We start from the raw sequence: 10,438 nt of genomic DNA on the forward strand, positions 1-10,438 counted from the left end.
TCCACTCGCCCTTTCTGATTGCGTGCAGCTTCTGGAATTCCTATTTATTTTTTTTTTTTTTCCCCCACCCCGAGTAAAATTGCTCAAAACAATAACAACAACAAAAAATAACCCTCCAAAAAGAAAATAATCAGAAACAGTTTCACTTTTAAGTCTCTGGGAACATATGAAAGGCCCAACTGCTCTTCGCTGAATTAGAAAGACTGAACAAAGGTGTTTGTCTATTCGGTAAATTAGATTTTAGACTACCAACAGTTCAAAGTCTATTCAAAACAGAATCCAACAAAAGTGACAGGCTCCTGCCCTGGTTCCCACCTAACAGACGCGTTTTGGTGGCAGCCAGTCCCTTAGGAAAAAAACCATACTCAACTGGAATTTGAGTTTGCACTTGTTTATCATGAGCTCGTCATCAGAAGATTTCGGAACATTATAATCTGTAGACTCCTGGCTGGAGGAAGGGCAGGGAAGAAAAGCAAACGTGAACTCGGCTCACTAAATGCATCTGCAAGATGGGGTTGAAATTCCTCTCTCCTTGAGCTGATATCCGTGCTCGATCGCGAACGAACACCACGTTCCTGGTGAATGGGTAAGTTATTAATAACGAAACCGAAGGCAGAGAGTCGTTTAATCCTCCTTTTGTGCTGGTGACAAAAAAATCCAAACTAAATACATAAAGCCAAAAAAAAAAAAAAAAAATTCTTCCCCTTCCCTGACAGCCTTCATCAGTCAATCATAAGAATCTGGGAACCAAGTGAGCTGAGGTCCTTCCCACCCCCGTGGTGTCATGTTCTCGTAGCAGGGACAGCAGCACTCGATGGGATGAGGAGTGGTCTTCTTGCATCCTATAAAGCCTGGGGCATATCCAGCTGGGATTAAAGCAGATTCCACTGTGGTGTGGTATAAAAAGGATGGCAGAAACAGGAAAGTCTTCCTCTCGGGCATTCCTCTGCATTATTTCCACGTGGCGGACTGTGGAATGGACCGTGGGGGAATCATATCCAGGAGATACTCACGCTGGCGGTCTACTGCTGAAGACGACTTGTGCACAGGTAAACTAGGATTAACGAAGGGTAAAGCTCCACCTGAGGGGACAGAAAAGAGGAGAGAGAACAAGCGTCACCGTGTGATAAGAACATGAGACAAACCAGCGGCAAAACCACGCTGCTCGCATTTCCCCCCATCGTCTGAGCACGGGGCACTACTGGCCGCGAAGGTCAGACACCTTCAGAAGACAAAAACGTTAGGAGCAAGATTTTGTCCCAGAAATGAAGATTTGAGCAGGCTAGAGCTCTCTGCAATGAAATCACATTTTAAATGACAAATTAAGCTGTGAGGAATAAAAATCAACAGAAATCCATTCAATAATGGGCAAGAAGTTAATCACAAAAGAATTGGTTGCTACAGTGTTTCCTTCCTGGAGATGCTAATTCTCGTTGAAGAGAACAATCGACTCTTCTCAAGTCAGAGTCTTACATATATAAAAAAGATTAATTAGAATTTATAATTTCCATTTGCTAAAGCAACAGCTCCAGTTATTGCAAATCCTGAGGAAGGCTGGGCGTGTGCACTGCAGCCTTACCCAGAGCAAACCCATCTCTTTACTTTCAGCAAAGGGAAAACACCAGTCAAAATGAAATTGAAATTAAAATGAATTCAGACTGAATTAACCTCCCAGAAACAACCGACAAACTCCTGCAGCGCGGTACTGGCTGCGCACAGGGACTCAGTCCCACATCACATCTATTCCGTCTATTTCTAGCTGTGTGAAGCGGTAGTTTTTGTTTGGCAGCACCACTGGATTGCCCCTTTTGATGAGCATAAACCACACCAAAAGCAAGTGCCAACAACGAGACTAAGAGCAAAGCCTCGGTGCCATCGGGCTTTCATGCAGGAAGTGTCAAAGAGAAAGCATCCTTACCCCAAGAACTATGATTGTTGGACAGAGTGCAGCTAGTAAGTACAAATGAAAAAAAAAAAAAAAAAAAAGCAAAACTTTAAAGAAAAATCTACCTGTATTGATGGGAGTCTTCTTCCAGGCGGCAGCGCTGCCCTTGCTGACAGGTCTCTCAGCATGCTTACCTGGCCTGCTCCCAAGTGCTGCTGCAGACGATGCATTCTGCAACTTGGGTGACTGGCTAAATGCATGCAACACTCCTCGCGGAGCTCCAGGAGGACCTCGAGACATCTGGCTAGAAGTCTGGCGAGAGAGGAAAGGGTTAAGACAGGCGTTGCAGCTCTCTGTCTCTCCAGGTACCATGGCCTTGATGAATCTTTGCTGCTCCTCTCTCCTTTCCTGGCTGCTCCTGCCCAGTCTGCAATGCATTACTATAGTTCCAGGGCTGAAGACTTCCAAGACACATTTACAACAAAATAAAAATCAGTTTCTACTTCTGAAAGCACCTCTAAGGCTGAGGAATTATCATAAGCCGCAAAGCAGCAAAGAATGTGCTGTGGAAGCATCTGCGTACACAGGCAGCACTCTACTCCCATCCGAAATAACCCGTACCTGGATCATTTCAACCCAAAGCAGAACTTTAAGCGGTTTCCGCCTTCCCCCAACCGAAAGCTGGTTTTGTGAGGTGTGCGAGACCCACCTCTGCCCTGGATGGTTGCTGCCATCACCTTAAAACTTCACAAGCAACATTATGTGTTCCTGGCTCAAGCCAATTTTTTTTTTTTTTCTCTCTTGGGTCACTTTACTCTTGTGTATTTGGCGTTGGAGCACCTTCTTCTGTTTGGTACATCCTAAAAAATATCAGGAACATTCCTTACCTGCTTGAGCGAGTGGTGCTGCACGATGGGGTCTGACTTGGTCTGTCCAGGAGACGCCGTCTGCTGCAGTATCCTTTGCTCGATCTCCTGCTCCTGCTGCAGGGCTTTGACGAAGGCAGCCTTCAGTCGGTTAGTGTGCTCAGCTTTCAAGGCTTTTTTCTGATTCGATGTCATGCAGGTTTCACACATAATGGTTCCGTTCTTCTCCTCCCTCCAGCGGCAGGTGAAGTCAGTCTTACACTGAGCACACATATAGGGCTCGCGAGATGATACAGCAACCGAAACTTTACCTGGAGAACACAACCAGCTCAGCTCAGCTCCACCTGCGGCTTCTACGAATGAATACTCGAGAAACTTCAAGAATTTTACCAGGTAAAAAAACCCCAAAGCAAACCCTCCACCCGTAAATCCCCTCAGTCTGAAGCCTTTTGCATTACTAAATCTTTAAACTCTTTTCTTCCATGAGTGTGTGCAGGTATTGACTGGATACTTCTTTAGATCTTGGTTAGAGAATTTAGTGGTGAGGGACAAACAGGTGGGATATCAACAGCTCTGGGGAGAACCGGACGCATTTTAGAGAAATCTTTACAATCAGTGTCTAGCCTAAGAGAAATATTTTCTTTTTTTTAGAATTTTCTTGGACATTTTTAGAATTTTAAATAAAACAGTTTGAAAATTATTAAAGAAGTGACTCCTAGATTTGAGCGAGTATGACAATTTAATCCTGCGAAGCCTGAAACTCCTTGCTGCCTGCTATTGAGATAAAAAGTCCAGATGGGAAAGGTTCTCTCCTCGCCTTTGAGGAACATTTGTAACGCTGTCTCACCTTGAGTTTCCAGCAAATTCTGCACAACTTCTTCCAACCCGACTAAGTAAATAAATTCGTTATTAGCTGCACTTGGCAGGAAGTTCATCTCTGGCGCAGGAGGCTTGGGAGGAGGGATCTCCAACAGCGTCTTCTCCAGCTGCTTCCGCAGGGCGAGCTTGGCGGCGGTTTGCCGGCTGGCCGGCGAGTCGTTGGAGTTGCCGATGGAAGCGGCGCTGGTCGTGGTGGCGTTAGCCTGCGCGGACGTCACGGTTGTACCTTTGATGGAAGTTGGTGAAGCCTGGGAGGAAACACGACACAGCTCAGTGCCAAGTGCCAGACGGGTGGGTGCTCTGGGACCCGAGAGGGAAGGAAGCAGCGCTGGCTCTGACGCCGCGCGGGGCTGTTTGTGTGCGATGACAGCTGGCTGCTGGGGACCAGACCGAACCGCCTGCCTCTGCATCCTGCTTCTGCGGGTGATGCGTTCACTGCAACGCCGCACCCAGCATCTAGCACCAGTTCTTTTTCTAAAGAACTTCACTTTTCTTTACTGACCATTTTTACAGGGCAGTTTTAGGAATTTTAAAGAAAAAAAACAAAGGAGTCCTTTTCTCTATGACTTTGTCAAAGCACTGACTTTAAATGAGGCGCAAAATTCAGTTCACTGAAATACGCATTTCTTCCCAATACTCTGTCATGTTTTTCCTCATCCTATGTACAGGAGGTGAATGTGGACAGAGAAAGGGACTGCACGGGAAGAACGAGGAGCAGTAACAAGCAACCACCTCCCTTAGAGCCACGCCAATTAGACACAGTAGCCCAACGCTCATTAATTACCACCGTTCGCCTCTGCTCCTCTGAGATGAACGCTACGTTTGGCACAAAACATCTTTGGGGAACTCACCTGCGGGATATTGACGAGCAGGCTGGTGTTGGGAACGTTGGCGACGCGGATCAGACCCTGCTGGATAATGCGCTGCCCCTGGATTTGTACGCTGGGGACCGATGCCCGCGGCGCCAGCAGCAGCGGAGGCGGCCCCGTGCTGGAGTGCTGTCGGATGTTGTGGATTTGCTGGGAAGAGACAGAAATGGGCTGATGCAATGGGGCCGTGAAGGATGGGGAGGGTTAGACAGCGGGAAGTAAGCGGTGGGAATGGGATGACATGAGACAGTGGGAATGAGGCAAGGCAGGGAACGCAAAGAAAGCGTGATAATTAACATCCATGTCAAAATGGGATGTTTTCCCCTTTCCCTCTGTCAAAATGGAACAAATAGAGCACCTCATGAAAGATGCTCGTATGAGGCCATCACTTTACAGCCAAAACAGCTGTGCCAAAAAAAAAAAAAAGTAAATTTACGTTTCCGAGTCAAACTTCTGTCAAAATGTATAGTAGTTAGGCTTGTTTCGTTTTAAAGGCACTAGGAAAGCTGTTTTCCAGAATGAGTTTTTTCTCCATAACCAGAACAGAAAGAAAATGAAATTCCAAATCTCTACCTTCCTCCTTAATGCTGGCTGTGCAACACATAAACGCAGACCTTTCACTGCCAAATAAATCCTCATTTAACAAGGACATATTTTTTCCCTGGTATCCCATGGAAATCATGATTTTAGAGTACTGTATCAAATGGAACATTGCTTTCCCACTCCTTTAATGACATCAGTATTTTCTGTTACAGGTGATAAAGACCCTGCAAAGCAGCACTTCCAGTTGACTATCTCCTTTCAGCAGCTCTTACTCAATCGCAAGACAGAAAAAATGAGAAAAAAAATTAGTTTTAGCATTTGAAAAGGTGGAATTGATAATGACAGAAAGAATAACGAGGGGAAAAAAATGAAAGAACAGGGGATTGTGTTTCATTTCCTCTGCTGCTGCTTTCCTAAAAAGCGGGTGAAGCTGGAAGCCTGTCAATTGACTTTTCAGTGCTCCGGCGCAGCGAAGGGAAGCAGCGGCACAGGTGATGCAGGGTACAGCATCCTGGGACAGCACACACACAGAACTGGAATGATGCAGGAGCTTTCAACAGCAATACATCTGGCTGTGTTAACAAGTTCCAGCCAGAACTTCACAGGCTCCTTCCAGACAAGCAGAAAGATGAGTAAGAAAGTAGTGAAGATGCATTAAGGAAAAACAGAGCGGACCTGCCACAAGGCAAACACCTACCTGTGCTCCTCTGACAAGAGGTGGCATTACTATCTGCGTGCTTTGCTGCGTTCCTAATTTTGAAGAAGTCTGCTGCCCTCCACGGACCAAGGGAGGAGGAATAACAGTGCCTGGTAGACGCGTAGAAGAGGTCTGCAAAACAGAAAATCATTCACTCGCCGCGTTTTCTTTTGCTGTATTTATACGTACGCTCTCTTCTGCTGCTTAGTGTGGCAATACAGCAGTATCTGAAATTCCAGCAGCTCAAGAGCCGCTGTGCTGAGACACACCACAACCCCAGGACGAGAGCGTCTCTCCTCTGGCTGATGCGACAGATGCAGCGTCTGTCTGGAGCCAAGGGAAATACCGTAGGACAAGAGATGGCCTGGCTGGCTGCAGTGAGGGTAGTGTGCAAAAAGGAAAAAAAGAATTAAGAAGGTGTATTTTGCAGGGGAGTAAGAGAATGGGGAAACACAAACTGCTGTCCTTAAGGAGAAGCAGGGGGCAGACAGAAGGTCGAGAAGCAGGAACGGGGGGAGGTGAGCAGACTGGGTATGTGCATGTATGTGGGATGGAAAAAAAAAAAGAGACAGGTAAAGGGGAAAGCTTTAGAAAAATGAAAAAGAAAAGGAGCTGGCTGAGGAAACTTGAAAAATTGCTGCCTGTGCTTTTTGGGCTGCGGACTGCACTAAATCCTCCAAGTTTCGCATGATGCTGTAAAAGGTGACATGGCTTCATGCACCACTTACACTCCTGCAGATGCTATGCGACCGACCCTGAGCAGCGCTCACCCCTAAAGAGCAACAGATCTCTCCATCCCGTTCACGTGGCTTTACACATCCGGCCACTTCCCTCACTCAAGCCCCAAACTGATCATCACCTGTGAATTCAGACTTCTGAAAACCCCGGAGCTCCCACTTTCAGGAGTTACCACGTGCACACACACGTACGTATTTAGGCAGGGGGGAGTTTTATCCACTCCTGTTACACTTTTCAACTGCAGACCAAATGTTAACTCAGCTCCTACATGCAGGGATTAGTAGAGTTTTTAAGTCAAGCAAAAGCAGATGGAGGTTAGGTCAATTTGCCCAAACACCACAAATTAGAATAACTTCAATTCTGGGTTCTTAGCTCCCAGCTCTCTGCTCTGTCCAACCGAAGTTGCGCTGTCTGATCGCTGGAGATTTAACTCGTGGTCCAGTTCCTCTGAAAGTGCTGTCTTCAGTGAAGGCAACTTGCCTCAAGGAAGAGATTACTCCAACTGACAGATCGCTTTGGGTTTTAATGTTTCCCGCACAGATAGCGAATTTACCCCTTCCCTCGAGCACAGCGTTCCAGGGGATTCTGAAATCAAGAGCTGCCGTTTTCCCTGTGAAAGCATTTTGTGCTGAAGCAGTTTTGAAATTTGTTTCGAATTAGCCCCACGGTAAATAACAGAAACGTTTTCAACCCAAAAGCGAAACAAGATACCAGACTCAAGAAAAAGATTAGGCTGACAGATGTCAATTGCCTCTGCTTTTTTTTTTTCTTCCCCAAGGCTTTCCAACGTTTCATTTAATTTAGTCTGAACCAAGATCTTTTCCACCATCATGTGCCGTTCAGCCACCAACCGTGTGATTCACTCAGCTCAGAGTTCGTCACACTGAGGGCACAATTAAGTCTCTCGAGGGTACGGCAACAGGCTGCCTCGATATTTCTATAACGTCACTCCATGGCATCCTCTTGCACCCAAGGCCGTTAGTACTAGCATGGATGGATTGATCAGCAGAGTGGATCAGGATGATCAGCCACGGAAAAACAAGCTTATGAGAGTTATCTGCACGTGACATCCTACTTCCATCTCCCACCCCAATGGTTCCTAAAAAAACAGCTTATAGTGGGGTTTGGGGGAGCTAGGAATCTGCAGCTGGCTCCAAGCCCAGAGTGCGATGGGACTGTCCCTTCCTGCGCTGCCTGCTCCACGCCCTGAGCCTGGCAGCCTGGCCCACCCCACTGACCTGCAGGGACGGCTTGCCAGCAGGAACGCTCTGCGGTCCCCGCACCAAGGGCGGAGGGGTGGCCACAGCACTCCCAGAGGAACCAGCAGGCTGGAAGAGGAAAAACCAGAAAGAAAGCAGACGAGTGTAAGGGTGTAAGCAGAATTACAGAAGCTAAGGGAACAAAAGTGTTTACCTCCTTGCGCCTCAGAAAGAGAATCTTCAAAGACTGTGGTTTCCCCCCTCCCCCAGCCCTTTTTTTCCTCCAAGCATCTCAACTGGCGTATTTAAATGAAGAAGTTATTAGGTAAGTATAGATAAGATTACACCAGGAAAATAAAAAAGCCTATAAACCAAAAGCAGAGCAATGTGGGAATATATTTTAGCAGTCTCAGTCTTATCCACCATTACTACTCATCTCAACTAATTAGGTTCAAGCACAATGCAAAGTGAAAAAGAGTTTAGGAAAAAGACTTAGGGTATTAAGAAGTTCAGAATATGGCATTTCACCCTCGTTATTTCAAACATCCAGAGCTCGTTGCTCAGCATTCAGCCAGTTGAGGGATGCAGGTACTTGCATTAGTTTTAATCTACTGAAGCATTCGAAAGTCCAGCAGACAAACACCAAGAGCTCAACCGAAGCCAGCCAGGAGAGCTGCACGAACATCCCCCTGCACCGGGACGTGCACTGAAACCCACACATCGCCCCCACCACAAACCCCATCGAGTCAAGCATCACGCGCTCTACAATTAAATCGTTTAGTTGCCATTGTTACAGATCCTTGAAATTTAGCCCCTGCCTGGAGAGGAGCGCGTGGGGTGTTCGCACGCCCCCTCGCCTCCCACCTCCTCTGCTCCTCTGCGGGCAACCGCTCTGACAAAAGGTGGGACTTTGCTGCCAGGTTCAGTTTCTGACAAGGACAGTTCTCCCAGCGCTCTGGATATTGCACCTGGTGGTGTCAGAGGAGGGGTGGGGAGAAAGGAGGAGGAAGGGAAGGGAGTTTGGGGGGCAGGGCTGACCCGCTCCTTCCAGGGGCTGCCTGGATTTTCGGGTGCTGAAAGCGTGCAGCGAGCTGCAGACTGACTTCACCTCGTCAGAGCTGGAATCCACACCTGGGCTTCTGCCACGCAGACGGAACGCAGCCCCCGGCCGCCAGCTCCCAGAGCCTGGCATCCAACGCCTTAATTCTACCTGTTAGCACATCGGTTATGTGCAACAGTCTCCTCCAAACGTATTTCAGCAATTTCTGCGCAGCATTAAGGGCTGGAGTGTTTAATAACTGGAAGTACGTTACATTTATAAACGCATTTGAGTTTTAACACAAAGGGCTTCAGCTTTTGAATATGGCTGATAGGATAAACTGTCTTGTCGTTTGGTCTTGGCAAGACAAAAAAAGGAATTCCACAAAAAGGAACGGGGAACAGGGTAAACCACTGTGAACTTCATAAAGGTTTTATGAAAAGTGAGATATATTTCAAAGCTATCTTGTGTTCCATAGGTTATGGCAACCACCAGAGTTATTTAAATTTTTCCCCTTCCATTTCAAGAGATGAGATGATAAGCGTCTGTAGGAAAACAAATACCTTCTGAGTAGTGGTCTCCTTCTGGATTTGACTTTGCCGTAACTTTTTCAATAAAACAAGCTTTGCTTCTTCTAACCGTAACTCTTCTTTTAGTTGTTTAATCATTCTCTCACGCTCCTCTGGACTGCTTTTCTGCAGGGCCAGGTAAGGCAATAAAGGATGGGAAAACAGGGAGGAGGGAGAGGGAAGAGATAGATACCATACAAGTTACAACAAGAACTTGCAGCTTTATAATTGTCGTGTTTGTCTTAATACCACCGACATGCCTGCAATATACGGACACAAACTGATTATGGAGAAAGCACTCTTAGGCAAAAAAAATTCTTTTTAAAGGTATTTTCACTAGCAAAACAAGTAAACATAGTGAAATGGAAGAATCAGACAATAAATCTGGGACAATAGACACTGCACCCACTAGAGCACCAATTCTGAAAAAGGTGCACTTTCGAAGCATATAAAAATCAACAAGTTAAAGAGTCTGAAAAAAAATTTAAAAAAAGGGACATCAGCCTCTAACAGCTTCAAGATTCGCAAATCTTTATAAAACCAGGTATCCACCGGACCCCGTGATCACAGGTGCCTCTGGAGGGACACGTGGTGTGTTTTCCTCTTTCTAGATGGGACAACTTAGCAGTGTGTCAGGACAAGACGACTCACCATGAGTGCCTCTGCGCTGGTCTCTTTTAATGCTATTTTTGTTAAACCATTCATCCTGGGGCTTGAAGGCTCGTTGTCAGATAACACTATAACGTCCGGTGAGGGGACTCTCTTTTCTCTCTTTATTTCACTGCAAAGCAAAAGAAAAATACAACGAATGAGTGAATAAAAAACAAGCAAACAACTTCAAGCTGCAAAGTAACATTATTTACAACCTTCTGCTAAGCAATCCCAAATCTCAAGTTCTGAACAAACCCGACCCGGACGAGCTCAACCCATCTCTGCTCCTGGCGGATGGGAAGCCTCCCAGTCCACACCACACACAGCAATGGGGAATTCCTTCATCTTGGAAGCTTTTCCATCAGCCACTTGCAAAACCAGCTTCAAATATTGCAAAAAAACAGCTTTAAAAAAAATATAATTTCCACGTTCGTGTGAAAAAATAAAGAGTGGAGTGTCCTCTAGAGGGCACGGCAAGCCAGCAAACCCGAGCCACGGGGACT

General features: G+C 46.4%; 1 protein-coding gene across 1 annotated transcript; it reads right to left on the bottom strand.

Moving 5' to 3' along the window:
* Nucleotides 1-134: 134 nt before the first annotated feature.
* Nucleotides 135-10,065, bottom strand: GATAD2A (GATA zinc finger domain containing 2A; the record flags this gene model as incomplete). The annotated part of the gene is made up of 9 exons (XM_010075292.1): nt 135-1,082; nt 2,011-2,197; nt 2,773-3,062; nt 3,599-3,878; nt 4,482-4,649; nt 5,740-5,871; nt 7,716-7,805; nt 9,279-9,410; nt 9,936-10,065. Coding segments are annotated over 9 exons (1,540 nt in total), but the record flags the coding sequence as incomplete, so codon positions are not given.
* Nucleotides 10,066-10,438: the final 373 nt, after the last annotated feature.

Source organism: Pterocles gutturalis, unplaced genomic scaffold, assembly GCF_000699245.1.
Source record: "Pterocles gutturalis isolate BGI_N339 unplaced genomic scaffold, ASM69924v1 scaffold17237, whole genome shotgun sequence".
Classification (NCBI taxonomy): Eukaryota; Metazoa; Chordata; class Aves; order Pterocliformes; family Pteroclidae; genus Pterocles; species Pterocles gutturalis.